The sequence below is a fragment of the Podarcis tiliguerta genome, assembly GCF_965153285.1.
Source record: "Podarcis tiliguerta genome assembly, chromosome: 6".
In the NCBI taxonomy this organism is placed as follows: domain Eukaryota; kingdom Metazoa; phylum Chordata; class Lepidosauria; order Squamata; family Lacertidae; genus Podarcis; species Podarcis tiliguerta.
In genome coordinates this window covers 3526241-3549671 of record NC_139539.1, presented here as the reverse complement: position 1 = coordinate 3549671, position 23431 = coordinate 3526241, and the positions used below count along the sequence as shown (strand labels likewise).

The window sequence follows — 23431 nt, the reverse complement described above, 5'->3', positions numbered from 1 at the left end:
ACGACAGTAACTCAGTGGTAGAGCAATGGGTGACTTTGGAAGCAGGAGGTCACAACTGTTGTTGTTGTTGTTGTTGTACCCCCTGCCTATCTAGCTGGGATGCCCCAATGTCATCTCCAGGGAGAGAACCCTGCTTGAAATTTTGGAGAGCTGCTGCCAGTCCGTGTAGAGAATATTGTAGCAAGATGGGCCAATCGTCTGACTCAGTATAAGGCAGATTCCTGTGTTGTTGTCTTTATGCCAGAGACTCAGGAGGTCCACCATAAGACCTCTGAGGGTCATCTAGTCCAACCCCCTGCAATGCAGGAACCACGGTTGAAAAATCCCTGAGAGACAGCCACTCAACCTCTACTTAAAAACCTTCAAAGAAGGAGAGCCCGCCACTCTCTGCAAATCTGTGAGCAGCAAATTGCAATGTCAGAGTAGAGTCAGTCAGTCGGAAACCGCTTCTTTTCAGCTGACTAGGTTGCTGCAAACTTTGCCAGCCATCTCTCTGTTCCATCTGAGGGAGTTTGGGTGCCTTTTCCCTTTGATCAGCTCAGTTTCCAGCAACGAACCCTGACACAGACCAAGATTCTGCCACGTCCTTTTCTAACCAGGAGCTATTTTCTGATTTGTCATTGTCACTTAAATGAACGTATCAGACATCCAGTCCGGTACATTCTTTGCCACAGCAGCAAAAGCTGGGATTCATTGGAGCCCAAGACCCGAGTGCAGCCCAGAGCTGGGGTGGAGACTACCAATTTCTCACAACTTTCTTGCAAAACCATTTTTTTAAAAGAATTGCTTCCGCCACCCTCTGAACTCCCATGCTGGTACCTGATATTATCTCCTTCAACGGAATTTGAACACCAAATCCGAAATGTTGCCAAATTTGTTTGCGGCCCTACACTCCCTGCCCTGCAAAAAATTAAGAACAGGAGCTCAGCCTTAGTTAACCTCAAGTCAAGTAGGAGTTATGAAGAGAGTAGAATGTGCAGAATACTTTGGAGGATTGTCAGGGCCAGGGCAGTAGCTAGTCATTCTGTGACCAGGGAGATTTAGGCTTTGCCTAGTGGAGTGAACACTAGGGAATGCTAGGGACGCAGGTGGCGCTGTGGGTTAAACCACAGAGCCTAGGGCTTGCCGATCAGAAGGTCGGCGGTTCAAATCCCCGCAGTGGGGTGAGCTCCTGTTGCTCGGTCCCTGCTCCTGCCAGCCTAGCAGTTCGAAAGCACGCCAAAGTGCAAGTAGATAAATGGGTACCGCTCTGGCGGGAAGGTAAACGGCATTTCCATGTGCTGCTCTGGTTCGCTAGAAGCGGCTTAGTCATGCTGGCCACATGACCTGGAAGCTGTCTGCAGACACCGGCTCCCTCGGCCTATAAAGTGAGATGAGCGCCGCAACCCCAGAGTCGGCCACAACTGGACCAATGGTCAGGGGTCCCTTTACCTTTACCTAGTGGGGTGAAGCAATGCATACAAATCTGCTTTGTCTGTCTCTGTGTGTTTTACATGCCACACCAATATCTGAGTGGAGCCAGGGTTCAGTTTCCTTGGAATGAAGGCCAACTGAGACTTTAGGATATATGGTTTTATTTGCACACATATACAACTTGAGCATAAGACTTGTTGCAGCATCAACAACACAACAGATCTTGTGGACGCTTCTCTGATTCCTTTGAACAAGCTCTACTGAACTGCTCCAGAAATCCTGTCGAAGCAAGGTGGAACCACATCAAAGAGGCAATCTGCAACACAGCTGGGTCTTCCTTTGGCAAAGGAAATAAACAGACCCCCCAGCTGGTTTGGGGTCCACCTAAAGGACATGGAACCTGTTTTTGTTTTTTTGTTCCCCCCCCCCAAAACTACTGCCTACAGAGGTATAATTCTGAACCATGACACCTTGACCTACCGGGATGTACATTTAAGAACTCAAAGCTTCGTTGTAAATCAATGCCAGGGCACCCAGGAAAGTGACATATTCCTGGAAGTTCACCAGTTGGTCCCCATTGTGGTCCAGATCTTTCATTAATGCCTTATCTCTGCATCCAGAAGTTTCGGTCCAACGGTGAGCTCCTTCTGTATCAGCTCCTTCAATTCCTTCTTGCTTAGGGTGTTCTTATCACCATCCTTGCTGGTGTATTTGTGGAAGGTGGCAACCAGCAGGACAATAGCTTGGTCAAGAGGTGCTGCCATGGCAAGAGATCAGAAGCAAGGTGGTCCAGTGCTGAGTGGCAGGAAGCAATGGGGAAAGGGGTCAACATGGAACCTGTTATCGCCACAAAGTGTGAGGCCCTCCTGGACTTCAAGCTTGCACCCTGCTGAAAGATGCTTGCTGTGCTGAGAAGGGCAATGCCCAACAGATTGCCAGACTTTATGCCAATGTCTACTGGCTAGAGCTGGGTCAGAGCAACTCGCTGGGGAAACTGGCAACTCTTGCAAAATGTACGAAGGCACGAAGAAAGCCTTTAGACCAGTACGGGCCACATGATCTCCTGCAATGATTTTGCAAAGTTTTTTGCAGATAAAGTCGCTCAGATTCGGGAAGAGGTAGACGCCACCGTGGGAGCAGGGCCGGGGCGGATCCCGTTCACAACCAGAGGTACCACTGTAATCCATTTTGCATTACTTTCTATGGGAAAGCGTGCCTTGGTTTTAGAAGACTTTGGTTTTGGAACGGACTTCTGGAACGGATGAAGTCGGAGAACCAAGGTACCCCTTTAACACTGGAACCAAGCTGGAGTCGTGTTTTTCAAAAACAGAAGCTAAGTGTCTGAAAGAGGAAGCGAAGAATCTCCCCAAAGGGTCCCCTCTGTGGTTCCAGCCTTCCCTGGGAGAGAGGAGGGGGGCTTCCGCAGACTGGTTGCTAAGTCAGCAGCACAACTGACTCCAGAGCAGAAGGTGTGCAGCTTGAGTCTGAGACCACAAATGACGGGGGCATTTCTCTCCTGAAATGTTTGGCTGGCTTCTCCCGCAGACCTGATACACAAACGAGGGCAAGGTCAGATCAGCTGTGCAATGATCTGTGGAAGGGAGGCTCCTTCTACACAGAGAAAGAGGGTGCTCAGAACCAGCGCAATATATTTGGGTGCCCAAATGACGATTTTGTTGTTGTTTAGTTGTTTAGTCGTGTCCAACTCGTCATGACCCCATGGACCAGAGCACACCAGGCACTCCTGTCTTCCACTGCCTCCCGCAGTTTGGGCAAACTCATGCTGGTAGCTTTGAGAACACTGTCCCACCATCTCATCCTCTGTCGTCCCCTTCTCCTTGTGCCCTCCGTCTTTCCCAACATCAGGGTCTTTTCCAGAGAAGAGTCTTCTCTTCTCATGAGGTGGCCAAAGTATTGGAGCCTCAGCTTCAGGATCTGTGCTTCCAGTGAGCACTCGGGGCTGATTTCCTTCCGAATGGATAGGTTAGATCTTCTTGCAGTCCATGGGACTCTCAAGAGTCTCCTCCAGCACCATAATTCAAAAGCATCCATTCTTCGGCAATCAGCCTTCTTCATGGTCCAGCTCTCACTTCCATACATCACTACTGGGAAAACCATAGCTATAACTATATGGACCTTTGTTGGCAAGGTGATGTCTCTGCTTTTTAAGATGCTGTCTTGGTTTCTCATTGCTTTTCTCTTGCAAAAAATGCTGGAGATCTCTTTTAATAAAAAACCAGAGGCCTATCTCCTGGGAGTTACAGATTTGGACATTCTGCAAAAAAGGAAGGCTGTCTTTTTATATGCCACGGCGGCAGCAAGATTTCTTATTGCGGCAAAATGGAAGCGTATTGAAATTCCCTCTATACATGAATGGATCCAAAAGCTGACAGAATATGCCGAATTAGATGGTTTAGCGGAAAAAAATAAAGAATAAACAGGAATTTGTCTCAAAACAGGAGGTTTTCAAAGAATATTTGAAATATAAATATAGATATGTATAGTAGTTTAAACTTCAGTAGTAGTTGCAAGTTAGAAGAGTTAAGATATATTAAGAAAAAGTTAAATTATGATAAAAAGTGTGTATTGGCAATAAGGAATATGAAATTGAAATAAGGAATAGACGGGCGGGTGGGTCGATAGTGTAAAGACCAACTTATGTTTTATTGTTTGTTGAGACAATTTTGTGTTTATTGTTATTCCTGTGTGTAATTCTGTATCTGTGTTTTCTCTTTTTCTTTCTTTTCTTGCTGTATCAATAATAATAATAATAATAATAATAATAAACAAATGACGATACTCCTTTCTGCCGTTCACCAGCCTGGGACCCAAAAACTGCTGCCCTGAGTGAGCCTCTCTCAGCGGAGCAGGGAGACCAGAGTTCTTTGCAGCAGTGATGTTTTGAGCAGTGCCAGTGAATCACAGAATTGTAGCTTGGGAAGGGACCCCGAGGGTCATCTAGCCAACCCCCTTGCGATGCGGGAACCACTGCAGGATTCCAAGCGGTGCAGGACCTTTCAGACGGCGGGTTTCTTGAGCGTTTACCCTGCAGGGAGGTTAGACAATGCCAGCTGATTCACAAGCCTTCGCTCCTGATTTGTTTCAAAGCAAACGCAACCCTGCACTTCCCAGGGCATTTCGATTTCACTTTCCTCATAGCAAAAAGTCCATTCATTAGGGGAAGTGGTCTTGTTGTGCAAGACCTCCCAAACAGCTATAGTTGCACAACCTGGGTTGGCAGGCATCTGATTGAATCCCACCTGAAGATAGGGACAGTCAGGAAGTGTTTTGCGATTCTGGTATTCAGGAGCCGAGTCTCTGCCATAATAATAATAATAATAATAATAATAATGATGATGATGATGATGATGATGTCAGGGAACTGCCATCAGTGCCGGAGGGAGAGAGCAAAATCCAGAGGGATTCCGGAGAGCGTCCCGGGATTGGGAGAGGCAGCCCATCTTCTGGGGAAGACAATCAGCGTAGCACCAGTGGAGAAGGGGGGCAGATGGGGGAATCGGCGAGGCGGTCCCATGACTCCTTGCCAGGGACCAGCGGGGAGAGTAGGGGTCCTCCGCTGCCTACGCCCTCCTTGCGCAGAAGGCTTCCACGCAGGGAGAGTAGGAGAAGACTAGGCGTCAAAGAGCTTCTTTGCTGGAAGAAGTTTAAGAAACGCCCACTGACGGATTCTGCCAGCGATTGAGACAGCCACGGGTGAGTGGTTGTCCGGACAGAAAAGCTTCACTCAGGCAATCCAGCCAGGTGTTTGCACCGGCTTACGCACGAGCAACCCCTAGAACCATTACAAATAATAATAATAATTTATTATTTATTCCCCTGCCCATCTGGCTGAGTTTCCGCAGCCACTCTGGGCGGCTCCCAATCGAGTGTTAAAAACAATACAGCATTAAATATTAAAAACTTCCCTAAACAGGGCTGCCTTCAGATGTCTTTTAAAGATAAGATAGCTGCTTATTTCCTTCACATCTGGTTGGAGGGCATTCCACAGGGCGGGCGCCACCACCAAGAAGGCCCTCTGACTGCTTCCCTGTAACCTCACTTTTTGCAATGAGGGAACTGCCAGAAGGCCCTCAGCACTGGATCTCATTGTCTGGGCTGAACGATGGGGGTGGAGACGCTCCTTCAGGTATACAGGACCGAGGCCGATAAATCAAGACCATAAGGGGAGGGAAACATAAGGGTCAGACGGAGTCCAAGCCAAAAGCCAGGCAGAACAGCTCTGTCTTGCAGGCCCTGCGGAAAGATGTCAAGTCCCAGGGCCAGTACTGAGTTCTTAGACTGAGACAGAATTCTTGCCTGGGCTGAAATGGGATTCTTTCTCACACAAACAATTAAACCTGATGGTGTGCAGTTTCACTTGCTAATTACACAATAGGGCTATGCATATTTGATGCAATCTCCAGTAATTGGCATCCTGAGAACTCCAATTTTCATTCTATTTCTCCCCTTTTCTTTAAAAAAAAGCAAGTTTCTAATCTTTAATGCCACTGAAGAAAGCATCAAACTCTGTGAATCAAAGCTTGGCGAATCTGCATTAATTTTGCTGACCGGTGCTGAGGAGTTGCTAACTTGCAGACCTCTGCATTAACTAAGCCGCTTCTGGCGAACCAGAGCAGCACATGGAAACACCTTTTCCCTTCCCGCTGGAGTGGTACCTATTTATCTACTTGCACTTTGTTGTACTTTCGAACTGCTAGGTTGGCAGGAGCTGGGACCGAGCAACGGGAGCTCACCCCGTCATGGGGATTCGAACCGCCGACCTTCTGATCGGCAAGTCTTAGGCTCTGTGGTTTAACCCACAGCGCTACCCACGTCCCTAGAGAGACTACCTTACTCCGCGTTTAAAACCAAAATCGCATTTGGATAGTGTTAAGTTGTGGGTGAACATATCAGACGACAGCGATTCTTCAAACAGCTCTTGTTTATTCACAGGCCAGAACAGAACTGAACTGAAGGGTTCAGCCAACTTGCTTATAATAGAGCTCAACTACAAGGCAACAATAACAACTTTCTGTAACTATCCAATCACTGAACGTCACTTTCAATTCCTTATTTGCATATGTGGACCTGAGTGAAAACTATCTACAGTATCTCCTGCTGGCCCCGGGTGAGAACTTCAGTACATAACAGACAGAAACTGTTTCTCAGGCAGCTAGTTCTAGTCTTTATAACCTTGTATCTGCTTCCAGAAGCTGAAAGAGATCATTTCCGGGGTGCGCACTATCCTGCGCTATCTCTGCAGCTTTCTTATGGCACCTGGAAGCGTAGATTTGATCCAAGGTGGGAAGAGTGCACCCAATTATTCTCTCCGCAGTCTTTACAACCCTGGACAGCATTGTTTTTCCCCTGGCCGTGCAGCTCCCAAACCACACACAGAGACCGTAAGTTAATACACTCTCCAGAGTGCAATGGCAGAATGCCATCAACAGGTCCTTTGAGAGATTGTTTTCCCGGAGGATTCTCAGAAAATATAACCTCTGCTGTGCTCTCCTCATCAGGTCTTTTCTCCCCGGGTTAGGTCATCTCTCAACTCCATTCCCAGAAATTGAAACACCGAGACCTGTTCCCCTCTCAAACTCCCACTCTGCCTCCAGCCTGCTCACCAGCTTCCTCAACTCAGTTTGCTCAAAGGCATGGCCTGATGCAGAGTGGTCGCTGCCTTCCCCTGACTCCTCCTTGGCATCCTGCCATCAAGGGGCAGCGTGGGGTGCCCCTTCCAGTCACGGCCTTTGCTTCTGCAACACGGTGCACTGCATGCAGCTCATGCTGGAAACATTGAGGGCAATCGCCCCCCAAAAGATCAACAACTTGCCAGTGGCGTAGCGTGGGTTGTCAGCACCCGGGGCAAGGCAAGTAATTTGCGCCCCCTAGCGCCTGCCAACCTAGCAGTTCGAAAGCACTCTCGGGTGCAAGTAGATAAATAGGGACCGCTTACTGGCGGGAAGGTAAACGGCGTTTCCGTGTGCGGCTCTGGCTCGCCAGAGCAGCGATGTCACGCTGGCCACGTGACCAGGAAGTGTCTCCAGACAGCGCTGGCCCTCGGCCTCTTAAGTGAGATGGGCGCACAACCCTAGAGTCTGTCAAGACTGGCCCGTACGGGCAGGGGTACCTTTACCTTTACCTTTAACCCATGGATTTACGCCCCCTAACCCGTGGATTTGCGCCCCCTAACCCTAACCCCCAGATGTTGCGCCCGGTGCGGCCGGCCCCCCCTGCACCCCCACCCTATGCCACTGCAACTTGCCACCGCCAATCATCCAGATTTTCACTTCTAGTTTAGGGTTTATTTTCTTTCTTTTTTAATTTTTTAAAATTCATTTTCCTTTTTCATTCATTACATACATCTCAATTTCTCCCCCCCCCCCCATTTTTTTTCCATTTTATAATACAAACAGAAATACAAACAATACAAACAGATTCTTGTCTTATCTTTATTTTTTCTAAACATTGTTAGGTGGGCTTCCCCAAGTCCCCCCTATCTGATTTCCATTTTACCTCATCTTTAGCATAATTTCTAACCATTTTTTTAATCACACTTACTATAACCACAAAAATCTTCACATTTTATCGCTTACAAATAATTCTATTTTAAAATACACTATCTTCTACTTCTAACCTTACAGCCTAAATCGACTTCCAAAGCTATTCTAAGATTTAAATATTAACATATTTTTTTTCAAATATTCCTTTCAAATATTCCTTTCAAATTTCCAATCTTCTTCCACTGTCTCTTCTCTCTGGTCTCAGAGTCTCCCGGTTAGTTTGGCAAGTTCCATCTAGTCCATACATCTCAAATTCTTAACATTTACTATATATTCCTCCTTTGCTCCCCTCCAAGGCTTCTCCCCACTTCCGCTTTTGTTTTGTTTCTATTTTCACCCACTTTGCTGTCTCTTAACAGAAAAAGTTATTAATAACATAACACCAAGCCTAAAAACATAAAAGTAACAGTAAATACACCATCCTATTTTGCTATCTTCTAAACATTTTCTAATGCTAATAATGTGAATGTTTATTTCAATCCTGCCATCAAGTCTATTGACTTTCTTTGTTTCTGCAAATATAATATGAATGGTTCCCAATCTTTTTCAAAGTCTCTGTTGTTTTTTTCTCTTAGTCTACCTGTCATGTTTGCCAGTTCCACATAGTTCATCAACTTCTCTTGCCATTGTTCTTTCATTTTGGAAATAGGGGTCGTCTTATACATGGGGGCCAGTGGCGTAGCATGGGGGGTGCAGGGGGGGCCGGCCGCACCGGGCGCAACATCTGGGGGGGGCGCTCGCACTCGCAGCTCTCTGCCCCTACCTGGCTCGCTCGCTCTCTCTCACTGCAGTGCTGGCTGTGCGAATCTGATCCGAGCCGCCGGGTCGCCGCCCACTGTGGAGGGGAGGGTGCCAGGCATGCAGTGCGGTGCGGAGAGAGAGCGAGGGACTATCTGGGGGAGGGACAGTGCAGCGGGGGGGGGGCGCAAATTACTTGCCTTGCCGCGGGTGCTGACAACCCACGATACGCCACTGATGGGGGCGTCTTATACATGGGAAAATACGGTACACTTTTTCCCCCGGTTGCTCATCAGGAGTTCAGACCACATCATTGCATATTTGAAGTTAGGATGAATATTATTTTGCCCGAAGGTTCATCTCGTTACACTTCCTTGTGCTGAACCTGACATGACACTCATGTTGCCCACATACGTCGAATATATTGGGCAACCTTCATCTGTGTCAATATCAAAGACAATCAGCCTTTCATCATCCCGCCGGAGTTCCTTCGATGATAAATGATGTGGTTGGATTTTCTCACGAGAGAGAGAACACCCCAGAGTACAACACCCAGATAAAACAATCATCACTTCCTTTCTTCCTCTCCGGTGGTGTGACTAGAGATTGGGGAACGGTGGGGGCATTCCATGGGCCCCGGACTGACGAATTACTGTCAATCACTTGCAATATAGGGAAGTCTAGGAATGGCGGGGAAGAACTATAAAGGCTCCAGGAGGGTTGATAAGATCATCGGATAGCGTCCAGCTGATCCCTTTGGAGCTCAAGACTCTCGTAAGTAACACTTGTTCAAGATTTGCATTCTAGGGTTTCAGGAGGGCTGGTGGCCCAATTGACTGGGTAGCCCACCTGGTTACTTGAGGTGGCAGGATTTCTGAAAGTTTGGTCAAGGGAATGTCTCCCCTATGGAGAAAGATTGCAGAGTTTGGGACCTTTTACAGAAAAGGAAGAGGAGACATGATAACAGTCTCTAAGATGATGCATGGCAGGCAGAAAGCAGACAGAGAAATGTTCTTTTCCCTCTTTCGCAACACTAGAACAGTCATTTTCAACCAGTGTGCTGTGGCACCCTGGGGTGCTTTGAAGGATGGTCAGGGGTGCCAAGGGCAGCCTCTTTCCCTCCTTCCCTCCTCTTACGCCCTCTTGCGCCTCTGCCTCCCAAAGGCTTGCAGGGCTGTTTGTTGCAACAGCCCCAGCTACAAGCTCCGCAGGCAAATGGTGCCTCTGGGGCTGGCCAGAGGGTGCTGGTTGCCAGGAGCTGAGGTTGCATTGAGATATGCAAGCAAGTGGGCGAGGGAGCCCAGTCCGCCAGCACTTGCTGTTGGGGATAATGCGACTCATGCAACACATTGGCAATTAATATACACAGAACAATAATTATACATTCTTTATCAACCTTCGGAAAAAAATACAAAACATCAAACAAAGCCACAGAGACTAGCAAACTACCCAACCTAAGATGAACTTATAATGTCTGGTTTCAATAGATTTTTCAAATGCTTAACTCAGTCTTTTAGATAAATTCATGAAGATACCAACAAAAGGTAAGTTAGGTGTTATTCACAATACTGAGAGATGCTAGTGGAGTTGTAAAGGTAAGGTAAAGGGACCCCTGACCATTAGGTCCAGTCATGACCTACTCTGGGGTTGCGGAGCTCATCTTGCTTTATTGTTCTTGCTCCAAATCAATCTTCATCTTCTAGGGTCCATCATCTCTGTAATTTCATGGAATTAGTTGGAATTAGCTGGCTATGTTGGTCAGGTGTGTCTGCTTGGCCTGCAGAGGGTATCGACTTTTTATTTTTTGCGCAATGAGAAGAGTCTTGCTGGGTCATTATAAAGTTATAGAAAAGCTGTTTGCATATGAGCTTGGGGGTTGCACAATCCATACACAGAGCCACACATACTCAAATAGGAAGCCTTGGTTCAGTTGTAACTTTTGCTCTGCCAGTGTTATAAATGGATCCTCACCTGAGACTCTAGAGAGCAGTGTTACAATGTATCCCTGAATCATGCTTTTTCTATCAGGATGGTAGACTGCACCTGAGAAAGAAGCTCTCTTTTGGCCTCTAGAAGCAAGGCGAGAGATTCCATTGCAGTAACTCAGGGAACAATTGCAGCATCTCTTGCTAAATCCTTTGATTTAGCTGCAAATCTTTCCTATCCTCCCTTATCATTTGTAACTACAAAGTTAAAGGAGAGAGCATCAGACTCCTTCTGGAAGTGCAAACCCAAGAGATGATAACTTCTTCCTTTTCCCTCCACCCCCATAAAAACCAGTCAAGATCTTTCAATGGCCTGAGGCTCTCCTCTAGAAGTTACCCAGACGTATTGCTTCAGCTGAATTATTGCCTCCTTCCTTTTGTAATTAAGAGACATGATAGCAAGACATTTTAGGGCAATCTTTATTTCCAGATACGACAGGCACCAGCTATCTGCACTTTCTGGAAACAATTCTGCCAAGAGGAATAGGTCTCTGCCCCTCGGTGTCTGCTCAGTATTGCTTTTAAATTTGCCTGCTATTATTTACTGTGTTGCTTTGAACCATTCTTAGCTGTTATTTGCTTATTTCATAAAATGTATATACAGTCGTACCTTGGAAGTTGAACGGAATCCATTTCGGAAATCCGTTCAACTTCCAAAACATTTGGAAACCAAAGTGCAGCTTCTGATCGGCTGCAGGCAGCTCCTGAAGCCAATCGGAAGCTGCGCCGGATGTCCAGCTTCCGAAAATCATTCGACAACCGGAACACTCGCTTCCGGTTTCCGATTGTTCGGGAGCCGAAATGTACAAGTTCCAAGGAGTTTGGCGACCAAAGTAGACTGTACTTTGTTGTTGTTGTTTAGTCATTTAGTCGTGTCCGCCTCTTCGTGACCCCACGGACCAGAGCACGCCAGGCACTCCTGTCTTCCACTGCCTCCCGCAGTTTGGTCAAACTCATGCTGGTAGCTTCGAGAACACCGTCCCACCATCTCTTCCTCTGTTGTCCCCTTCTCCTTGTGCCCTCCATCTTTCCCAACATCAGGGTCTTTTCCAGGGAGTCTTCTCTTCTCATGAGCTGGCCAAAGTATTGGAGCCTCAGCTTCAGGATCTGTCCTTCCAGTGAGCACTCAGGGCTGATTTCCTTCAGAATGGATAGGTTTGATCTTCTTGCAGTCCATGGGACTCTCAAGAGTCTCCTCCAGCACCAGAATTCAAAAGCATCCATTCTTCGGTGATCAGCCTTCTTTATGGTCCAGCTCTCACTTCCATACAGCACTACTGGGAAAAACCATAGTTTTAACTATACGGACCTTTGTTGGCAAGGTGATGTCTTATTGTAAAGCAAGCAAACCTCAAAGCAGTTTACCAAAAAAGGATAAAACAATAAAATTATCACTCTCCAGGGTGCAAGCCTGGGCAGTGTGTCTGGAGGTCCTGGGCTGGCCAGATGACAAGATTTCTTGGCCTCACTGATGGGGTCCAATGAAAAGTAGAGCAATATGTTTGGCACCAGTTTGGCTGCAGGAGTTGGTAGGAGCCATACAAGGCGCCGTCCAATCAACTTAGGGACTCCACTCTGACCTTGTGTACGGTTTTCTCCTTGGCCGCTTTCCTCTGCCCTTCAGATAAACTGTTCCCAAGCTACTAAGTACAGCACTTTCTTTTTACACTAATGGTGGCACCTTGATCTCTGCCTGGTAACAAATTAGCAGCTGGGGCAGACCTGTACAACCTGACGGGGTCTCACTCCCGTCAGCAATTGTGCTGCAGCATTCTGCATCGTAATGGCAGCTTCCGGGTGAAGCGCCACATGCAGGAAAACAACATTCAATCTGATGATACTGGGATAGAGGTTGTCCCTTAAAAGGCTTGCTGGAAATGGACAGTCTTCAACCGATGATAGAGGTGGCGCCTTGTCTGGTCGACGTCTACAGACCTCTTGATAAGACGGTATCTGCAGGGTGCCTTATCCTGCAGAGCACAGTGGCCAAGGGGCTATATAAGTACCTGGTTCTTTTTGCAGTGGCATTAACAGGATAGCAGTTAGTGGTTGGACCATTGCCTTCTGCATCAAGGGCTGGAGCTCCTTCCATCTAAGGCACCCTCAGCTCCAACGCATCAGGAGCTGCTTTGCAGAAACACAGACAGGTACTCATTCTACTTCCTCTGGCTTCAAGTCAGCCGGCAGAATTCTCTCTCCCCCCCCCCCCCAGCCGGCAGAATTCTCTCTCTCCCCCCAGAATTCTCTCTCTCCTGTCATCTTGGGGTGACATGACCCCCTCTTTGCTGTGCAAACCCTTCTCCTCCTTCTCCTTTCCTTGGCTGAGGCCACATTCACACCAAACATTTAAACCACTATGATGCCACTTCAAAGCGCCGTGGCTTCCTCCAGAGAATTCTGGGAGCTGTAGTTTGCTAAGGGTGCTGGGAGTTGTTGGGCGGCCTCAGTTCCCCTCAGAGAGAGACCGTTCCCAGAGTCCCCTGGAAAGAGAGATTGGCTGTTAAACCACTCTGCAAAATACGCCTCTGTGAGGACAATAGGCATGTGCTATCTCTGTTTTCAATGAAGGTTTTCTGTATCCTTGCTTTTTGTTGGTCTGCGTATTTTAGCCAGATTACATATTTATATAATTGAAATTGTACACAGCTTGGAGGATTGTTCTGTTTTCATTTTCTTTTTGAGCAAGGGGTATATAAATTTTCTGATTGAAATGAATAAATAAGCACGTTGGCACAGATTCACGGAGACTTTGGGGAGGCACTTTGCATATGGTCAGAGGTTCCCATATCACATTTCCAGGAAGGAACTGTAGCTCTGAAAACGAATCAAACAATTCTCTCTTTATGTCACCTTGCAAGGGTATATGCCCTGAAAGACAGAACAAAAAAAAATATTGTGGTGGTGTTGTTACTTTAGAGGGGAAACTGGTTTGGGGTTGGAGAGGTTGAAATAGTAGAATTTGCCTTTAAAATAAATATCACACCAAGTGTTTCATATGCCTTCTGAAGGAATGATTTGCTCACTCCTCTTTGGAAAAAATAAAACGCATGGGTTTTTTAACAACTTGATAATGTGCCGATTCTGCAAAACTTTTACCTCTGTGGGTGCAGCTTCTGGTGCTACTGGTTTATCACTAGATTACACATTCAGGTGTGTGTGGGAAGCTGCCGTCTGATTTGCAGCACAAATGAATTTCTATATCAGCTGGGTTTTTATAAAAGGCAAAAAAAAAGCTTCACACAGCTCATACTTAAACTATGGAACTTGCTCCCCAAAGGGGCAAAAATGGCCACCCACCAAGATGGCTTTAGGAAGCTTGTTTGGAGGTTCTAGCAGGGGAGCACAGCTATCATATACCCTTGACCGAAGAATGGTACACTCCTTCTATCTGGGATGGTCGTCCTCTTCCACCGAGCGCACAGCTTTGGGAGGGACGCACATGGAGTGGTGAGGGAGGAAGGGGACACCCGCCTAGCCAGCCAGATCAGCCGAATCAACCCTGGCGATCAATGGGGTGACAGATGTCGCAGCCAGATCGCCCTCACATCATTTCACTGCTGTGCAACACTTGAATCAAAAGCATGTTTCCCAACCATATGTCCGGAGTGCTCTGATGGTGTTTCCTGCTTGGCAGGGGGTTGGATTCGATGGCCCTTGTGGTCTCTTCCAACTCTATGATTCTATGATTCTATGATTCTAAGCCTGCCTTCAGCCAACCTGCCGAAGATGGATCTCTCCTTTTTCTCTCCCCTCCTTTTTCCCAGAACACCTTGCTAAAGAAACTTTTCCCTGTAGCTTCAAACACATACCTTGGCAACATCTCTCTCCCCAGGCCAAAAGATTCCTCTCTGATGGCCCATCAACCTCTTTTGCCATGTCATCAGATTTGCTCTTCATCAGGCCAGCCAGGCTGGTTTGCATCAGCCAGCCCTGGGGATCCTTCTCTGGCATGGCTCTGCAGATTGTAAGGTAAAGGTAAAGGGACCCCTGACCATTAGGTCCAGTCGTGGCTGACTCTGGGGTTGCAGTGCTCATCTCACTTTATTGCCCAAGGGAGCCGGCGTACAGCTTCCTGGTCATGTGGCCAGCATGACTAAGCCGCTTCTAGCGAACCAGAGCAGCGCACGGAAACGCCGTTTACCTTCCCGCCGGAGCGGTACCTACTTATCTACTTGCACTTTGACGTGCTTTCGAACTGCTAGGTTGGCAGGAGCAGGGACCGAGCAATGGAAGCTCACCCCGTCGTGGGGATTCGAACCGCCGACCTTCTGATCGGCAAGTCCTAGGCTCTGTGGTTTAACCTGGACACAGGACTCCAGGTGTGGCCTGACTAAGGCAGAATAGAGTGGTACTATTGCTTCCTTTGATCTGGACTCTATACTTCTGTTGGTGCAAAATCCTACCATTTATTAATTTCTGTAACACCATAATATCTGTGTTTCATATAATGCATATTGCACCTGTGCTTGTTGCTGATTTGCTATTGAGCCACATTCAAAGAGTTGCCATTAGTATATAAAGCCTTAACGGTCTGGGACCAATTTACCTGTGAGATCACCTTACCATAACTCTGAACTGCTTCAATAGGCGGAATTGGCCCAGTTCTGCAATTGTAAGCACTTGATCTTCTGGCAGCTGCACTTTGGGACTCCCTGCCTGTTGACGTGATCCAGGTGCCTTCACTGTACTCTTTTGCTGCCTGCTAAAAACATATTAGGGGACGCGGGTGGTGCTGTGGGTAAAACCTCAGTGCCTAGGACTTGCTGATCGCAAGGTCGGCGGTTCGAATCCCCGCGGCCGGGTGAGCTCCCGTTGCTCGGTCCCTGCTCCTATCAACCTAGCAGTTCGAAAGCACATCAAAGTGCAAGTAGATAAATAGGTACCACTCTGGCGGGAAGGTAAACGGCGTTTCCGTGTGCGGCGCTGGCTCGCCTGATGCCGCTTCGTCACGCTGGCCACGTGACCCGTAAGTGTCTCCGGACAGCGCTGGCTCCCGGCCTCTTGAGCGAGATGAGCGCGCAACCCTAGAGTCGGACACGACTGGCCCGTACGGGCAGGGGTACCTTTACCTTTACTTTTAAAAACATATTTGTTTAGGTAAGCTGGCCCAGACATGGAGAAAGAGGCTGAAAATAATACAGTGAGGATGCCTGCTTGAGATCAAGAGGCAGGGAGTTCCGGGTGCCGCCACACTAAACGATCAAGTTCTTACAAATGTGGAACGGGTGTTTTGTGGCATCGACATTGGTGTCATCAAAAATATTCAGTCTTTTGAGATAGTTCTTGGGCAGCTGTGCTCCTTTGCATCCGTCTTGCCAAATGCAAGGTGGTTCTTTTAAAAACGGAGATTCAGAAGCAATGCAAAACGCAAGTGAGTGGGAAGAAGAAGATTTTATTTCGAAACAGCAAGCAATATATACATACCAAGTATCTATCTGCCACTTGGAAGCCCTCAAGAAGCGGCCAAGTGACTCCCCCTGGTAGCTTCAGTTTGCACAGCCCTGCGGCTGATCAGTCCGTGCAGGAGCTTCTGAAAAACTCTGCCCAAATCATCCGATTTTCTAGATAGCCACTCACTTTCCCACAATAATTTCCAACATCAAAGAAGCTTTCCAGAACTACTGTATCCTCCACAGGTGATTAAGGCATGGGGGGGGCCCTTCACCTCCTCCCAACTGATTAGGACATTAAAGACTGTTCTCACATCATCAAAGAACTTAACAAGAGCGAGGGAGGGGGAAAGAACAGAAGCAGGAAGGGCTCTGTGTTAGATCACTGACTCTCAGAAACGTTTTTTGGCCTACCAGGTGCATTTCTCATACAGCATCATTTTAAATGCCTTTCCCCCCTTTCTCCTCCAGGTAACGCAGATGACCTTCGCACACACCTTGGACCGACAGAGGATGCTCTGGCCAATTTTTCTGGCTCTTTTGGCCTCTTGCGTGCAGACAGCCATGGGAGCGGATGGAGGCTTGAAGGTCCAAGTGACCCAGAAGGGGCTGAATTATGGTGCGTGACTTCACAGCAGTCTCCGTACTTGGCCTTGAGCAAAACGGAAGGGGGAGATTAAAGAGAGAGAGAGAGAGAGAGAGAGAGAGAGAGAGAGGGAGGGAGGGAGGGAGGGAGGGAGGGAGTCTCCCAAAATGCTCAAATTGAGAACTTGTTGGTGCAGAAAGTACTTTTAAAAATGTGATGTTTGCATTAAGGCAGTGGTTCCCAAAGGGGGGGGTGCTACCCACGTGGGGGGCAGGATTACCTAGTGAGACCCTCGGAGTCAAGGCAGGGGAGTGGGGGGCGCAAGAGGTGCAAACAACAGCCAGAGTTTTAAAAGCTGCTACCATTGGATCAAGTTCATCAATTCTGTCAAATTAATTAAACTTAAATAGTTTTAATTGAATAAATGTGCAATTAATTGTTACTGCTTTGAAGTTTATTGGGCTATTATCTTCCTTAGTGGGCCATGCAAACCGCTATTCTGAAACAAAATATGTTTTTTATAGGGTGCGGCAGTGCTTTTTTAAAAAATAAATGTTTAGGGGTACTCTCATTTTGACTCAAGAAAATCACTGTTTTATAGTTCAAGTCGGGGGAAATAAATACAGGAAATAGACAAAAGTACAAAGATTAACAAAATGTTTAGGGGTATGCGCATAGCTGTCGACTTTTGCCTTTTCTTGCAAGGAATCCTATTCGGAATAAGGGAATTTCCCTTTAAAAAAGGGGAACATTGACAGCTCTGGGTATGTGTCCCCCCAGAAAAAAGGCACTGGGGTTGGGGGGGGGGTGGCCCAAAAAAGTTTGGGAACCATTGGATTTTCCTGTGGGGCAAGGGCTGTCGGTCCAGAAGAACCTCAGAGCCTAAGATCTCAGGGCCCAAACCTGAGATCCAAGGGCAACCCCTAGTGATGTCATGAAGGGCGGGTCCTGAGGATTCTTCCCAACACTGAGCACTGGAGAGGGAGGTTAACTGGGAGAGACAAGGAAGGCAGACCTCTCTGATTCTGCCCCTTTCCCCCTCTTTACAGCAAAGGAACTTGGAATCGAGATATTGAAGTCAGCGCTGAAGAAGGAAACGTTCCACAACATAAATGGTTCTTACACTGTTCCGCTTGCTGGGAAAGTGTGGTATTCTGTATCTGGGTAAGCGAGAGTTTGTGGCTCCCCACCTCCCCTCTTCTTGGCTCCGGACCACCAGAGTGGTCTGGAGCACCTCAGGTTGAGAACAGTTTCAGGTTAAGAACGAACCTCCAGAACGAATTAAGTTCTTAACCCGAGGTACCACTGTACTAATACTAATTGGAAGTTGGAAAGCGTAATGCTGGTGGTCAACAAAAGAGGTTTAAAGACTGTCTTAAGGCAAGTTTTTTAAAATGTAGTATAAACACCAACAATTGGGAAACACTTGCCTGCTAGTGCTCCAGTTGGAGGACAGCCTTTTACCAAAGGTGTCATGGGCTTTGAAAACACTCAAACTCAGGATGCAAGGGAGAAACGTGCTAAGAGGAAGGCACGCTTAGCAAATCCTCACCGTGATCAACTCCAGCCTGGAAAGCAATGTCCCCACTGTGGAAGGATGTGTGGATCCAGAATTGGCCTCCACAGTCACTTACGGACTCATTGTTAAAACCGTGTTTATGGAAGACAATCTTACTCGTCTACGAGGGATCGCCAAAGAAGAAAACTAATACTAATGCTAATACTAATGCTAATACTAATAATACTAATACTAATACTAATACTAATACTAATACTAATACTAATACTAATACTAATAATACTAATAATACTAATACTAATACTAATAATACTAATACTAATAGTCTGGCTTTGGTATAAGGCAGCTGCCTGTGTTCCTTTGCCCACACCAGCCCAAGGAAGTGTTCATAATATAGGATAATAATATATTAAGGATAGAATAACAAATAAAGTGAAGAATGTAACAATAACAAAAATAATAGTAGGTAAAGAAGATCGCACACAGGTGGGGGGGGAGGGAGGTGAAGGGTTTAATTGAAATTGTTAAAAATTGGTATAGGATTTAAGAGATTTAATTTTTTATAAAGATTCTATAAGGAAAGCAGAAAGCAGTAAGAAATATCAAGTAAAGGTATCGCGAGGAGATCAGTGTAAATGAAAACATGAGACTTATGGTTTTGTTACATATGATTTTATTTTGGGGTTGTCTGTTTATTTTGGAGTTGTCGTTTGTTGTAAAGAATGTATATTACGTGTATAAAATAATAAGGGATTTGGAAATTTTAAAAAAAGGAAAAGGAAATGTTCAGCAGGAACATGTCTCTCTGTTCTACTTTTTAGGATACAGGTCACCGAATTCCACGTGAACCAGTCAGGCGCTGAGTTTGCTGCCGGGACGGGTGTCGACCTTTCCGTCCAAGATGCCAAAGTCTTGATGAGCGGTAACTGGAAGTTGGCATCCTTTTTAGGGTAAGAACTGCCTGCTGTCAAGGAGCAGTCTTCCACTGCCTCCTGCAGTTTGGTCAAACTCATGCTGGTAGCTTCGAGAACACTGTCCAAGCATCTCGTCCTCTGTCGTCCCCTTCTCCTTGTGCCCTCCATCTTTCCCAACATCAGGGTCTTTTCCAGGGAGTCTTCTCTTCTCATGAGGGGGCCAAAGTCTTGGAGCCTCAGCTTCAGGATCTGTCCTTCCAGTGAGCACTCAGGGCTGATTTCCTTCAGAATGGAGTCCATGGGACTCTCAAGAGTCTCCTTCAGCACCATACAATTACACCATCTCAAATACCGACAATACAAAAATGCAAGGATAAATGCTACACTTATGTGACTTCCCTCCACCAGTGTTCGTCATTTTTTAATATTCTTATTTAGATTGCAATTTGTAACTCTCATCCTTCGTATTATTTCTTAGTTCTGGGAACTGTAGCTCTGTGAGGCGCAAACTCCATTTCCCAGGATTCTTTAGGGGGAAGCTGTGTACTTTTGTGTGTTTGCAGCTATCCTGGCTGAAAAAACATTCAGTTGCTGGTCCAGTCAATGTCCTACCTGGAAATGGAAGGGGCGGCCATCTTTTCCTTCACATCAGGACGCACATCACATCCCTCTTGCAGGCTTTCTGGCTGGGCATTGTGCTCCATCTACCTGGGGAACAGAGCCAGCCCAGACACCCTTTCAGTTTCTGCATCCCATCTTCAAGAGGCATCACTGTTCTCCTTGCCTCGTTCCAATGCAATGACTGCATCTTTCCCCTACAGAGATGACAGTGGCACTGTTGACATCAACATTGACCGTCTCACCATCTCTACTGTCATGGGAGTGGACAGGGGTGATGAAGGACGGCTTCGGGTGCGGTATGAAAGCTGCCGTTCTGCCATGGGGGACTTCAGGTTGAAATTCTACGGGGGAACCAGGTACCTCTAATTCCTTATTTTCCTAGACGCTGAAAGGCAAAGGGCTACAGCTCAGTGAGAGAGCACCTCCTTTGCGTGTAGAAGGTCCTGGTTCAGTCTCCAGCATGTTCAGGTATTGGTGGGATAGACACCTGCTTGAAACCCTAGAGAGCCATGACTGAGCTAATGGACCATTTTTAAAAGAAGAGCTTTTAACTTGGGTGAGTTAGATTGAAATGATCACTTACAGTTTCTGGAGTTCAAAGGCTTTATTCATGCAGGAGCAGATTTATCTTGGTAGGAACTATTTACAGGATCGGTAGAGATGAAGAGAGAGAAAATGGATCAGCTTTTAGGGGTGGAGTTAGCTTAAAAAGAGAGGCTACAAACAAGTGCTGGCTATATTGCTAAACAAACAGTGCCCGCATGTGGTTTAAAGTAACACATTGCCGCTGTTGGAATAGCTCAGTCAGTAGAGTATGAGGCTCATAAACCAAAATCTAATCTCTCTTCCCTACCCAAAGCTTGGACGATGTCCCACAGAGAAGGGGCACCTCTCTTGCTTAAGGCACTGCAAAGCCCCTCCTCTAGGTTGGAAAAACAGCAGTGTTAGATTAGCCATCATACTGACATTTGCTGCTTCTTTCTCCCACAGCTGGCTGTACAACATTGCAGCGTCTGCTCTCAGGGACATGCTGAAGTCAGAAGTCAATCAACAAGTAAGATTTTTGAACTTCTTAGTTGAAGGACAAAAGCTGGACCTTATTACTGCTGCCCGTCTCCATTGCCCTGCCCTGCTCTGCGTGTGAAGCCCTGGTATATTAAATCAGAGACAGGGAAACTGTAGCCCTGTGCAGGCAGTTGGACTACAATGCCCATCATCCCTGAGCATTGGCCATGATGGCTGCAGGGGCTGATGGGAGTTGGAGTCCCTCAACATCTGGGAGAGCCACAGGATCCTTTGCCCCCAGCATTAAATGCATATGTTTGTGGTGGAGCAATCACCTAGTCCCAGAGCGGAATAATAATATAATAATAATTTATTATTTATACCCCGCCCATCTGCCTGGGTTTCCCCAGCCACTCTGGGCGGCTCCCAATCGAATATTAAAAACACAATAAAACATCAAACATTTAAAACTTCCCTAAACAGGGCTGCCTTCAGATGTCTTCTAAAGGTCATACGGTTGTTTATGTCCTTGACATCTGAAGGGAAGATGTTCCACAGGGCAGGTGCCACTACCGAGAAGGCCCTCTGCCTGGTTCCCTGTAACCTCATTTCTTGCAGTGAGGGAACCGCCAGAAGGCCCTCAGAGCTGGACCTCAGTGTCCGGGCTGAACGATGGGGGTGGAGACACTCCTTCAGGTATACAGGACCAAGGCCTTTTAGGGCTTTCAAGGTCAGCACCAACACTTTGAATTGTGCTTGGAAACGTACTGGGAGCCAATGCAGGTCTTTCAGGACCGGTGTTGTGTGGTCTCAGCGGCCACTCCCATTCACCAGTCTGGCTGCCGCATTCTGGATTAGTTGTAGTTTCCCGGTCACCTTCAAAGGTAGCCCCATGTAGAGCGCACTGCAGTAGTCCAAGAAGGATGATGATGATAATTTATTTATACCCCGCCCATCTGGCTGGGTTTCCCCAGCCACTCTGGGCGGCTTCCAACAGAATATTAAAATACAACAGTCTATTAAACATTAAAAGCTTCCCTAAACAGGGCTGCCTTCAGATGTCTTCTAAAACTAGAGCATGCACAACTCTGGCAAGACCATCTGCGGTAGAGCATCTGTTCTTCGTGCAGAAGGCTACAGGTTCAATCCCTGGTGCATCCCCAGGTAGGGATGGGGGAGATCCCAAACTGTTTGAAATTCTGGAGATCTGCTGCCAGTTAGTGTACACCGTATTCAGCTGGATACACCAATAGTCAGACTCACTTACCACCTTCCTAAGTGTCCCCCCTTTCAGCTGGTTCCAGTTTCCCCTCTCCCACAGTACATGTGAAAAGGATCTAGGAGTCTTGGTCGACCACAAACTTGACATGAGCCAACAGTGGGACGCGGCAGCTAAAAAAGCCAATGCAATTCTGGGCTGCATCAATAGGAGTATAGCATCTAGATCAAGGGAAGTAATAGTGCCACTGTATTCTGCTCTGGTCAGACCTCACCTGGAGTACTGTGTCCAGTTCTGGGCACCGCAGTTCAAGAAGGACACTGACAAACTGGAACGTGTCCAGAGGAGGGCAACCAAAATGGTCAAAGGCCTGGAAACGATGCCTGATGAGGAACAGCTAAGGGAGCTGGGCATGTTTAGCCTGGAGAAGAGGAGGTTAAGGGGTGATATGATAGCCATGTTCAAATTTATAAAAGGATGTCACATAGAGGAGGGAGAAAGGTTGTTTTCTGCTGCTCCAGAGAAGCGGACACGGAGCAATGGATCCAAACTACAAGAAAGAAGATTCCACCTAAACATTAGGAAGAACTTCCTGACAGTAAGAGCTGTTCGACAGTGGAATTTGCTGCCAAGGAGTGTGGTGGAGTCTCCTTCTTTGGAGGTCTTTAAGCAGAGGCTTGACAACCATATGTCAGGAGTGGTCTGATGGTGGTTCCTGCTTGGCAGGGGGTTGGACTCGATGGCCCTTGTGGTCTCTTCCAACTCTATGATTCTATGATTCTATGATTCTATGATTCTATGATTTGTGATGGGAAGAGACCTCCAGGTGACATTCACTGTCCATCCCTCTGAATGTTATGGGCTTTCTCCCCTTCCAGCTCTGTTCAGAGGTCAAGAAAGGAATCGACAAGATTGCAGAAATCCTGAAAACCATGAATGGTAAGCACCTTGTATGCCTGGAGCTACCAGGTCAAAATCACCCTTCTGGGAATAATTTCTGGCACACTGGTCTGCACCTTGCTGAACATTGGCCTTCTCTGTGTCCTTTTCCAGTCTCAGCCCAGTTGGACCCCATTGCAGGGATAGACTACTCCTTGGTGGAAAAACCCGTGATTGATGTGGATCGATGCAATGTGGACCTGAAGGTAATGATAACCTTGCAGGGATGGAGGCAGCAGGGATCCAGCAGATCATTTCAGATTGTCTGTGGATCTGCGAAGCCTTTTGTGGTTGTTGTTTAGTTGTTTAGTCGTGTCCAACTCTTTGTGACCCCATGGACCAGAGCACACCAGGCACTCCTGTCTTCTACTGCCTCCCGCAGTTTGGTCAAACTCATGCTGGTAGCTTCGAGAACACTGTCCCACCATCTCCTCCTCTGTCGTCCCCTTCTCCTTGTGCCCTCCATCTTTCCCAACATCAGGGTCTTTTCCAGGGAGTCTTCTCTTCTCATGAGGTGGCCAAAGTCTTGGAGCCTCAGC

At 47.1% G+C, this 23431-nt stretch overlaps 1 protein-coding gene and 1 pseudogene across 3 annotated transcripts in view; one reads left to right on the top strand and one right to left on the bottom strand.

The window, feature by feature from the left end:
- Positions 1–23431, top strand: part of LOC310680600 (bactericidal permeability-increasing protein-like) — a 41464-nt gene that overhangs the window by 1193 nt on the left and 16840 nt on the right. The window contains exons 1-8 of one of the 2 annotated variants that reach the window (XM_083447478.1): positions 16235–16335; positions 16561–16708; positions 17725–17839; positions 19016–19144; positions 19930–20085; positions 20720–20783; positions 22832–22892; positions 23007–23098. In XM_083447478.1, coding sequence (XP_083303604.1) covers positions 16570–16708; positions 17725–17839; positions 19016–19144; positions 19930–20085; positions 20720–20783; positions 22832–22892; positions 23007–23098 — 756 coding nt within the window. In that variant the 5' untranslated portion in view covers positions 16235–16335; positions 16561–16569. Of the gene's footprint in view, positions 1–16234; positions 16336–16560; positions 16709–17724; positions 17840–19015; positions 19145–19929; positions 20086–20719; positions 20784–22831; positions 22893–23006; positions 23099–23431 lie in introns of those variants that run through there. The other variant, XM_083447477.1, reaches the window with a different exon arrangement.
- On the bottom strand, positions 1876–2253 carry LOC310679456 (protein S100-A6-like; annotated as a pseudogene). Its single transcript has one exon. The product of its transcript is annotated as a protein S100-A6-like (transcript).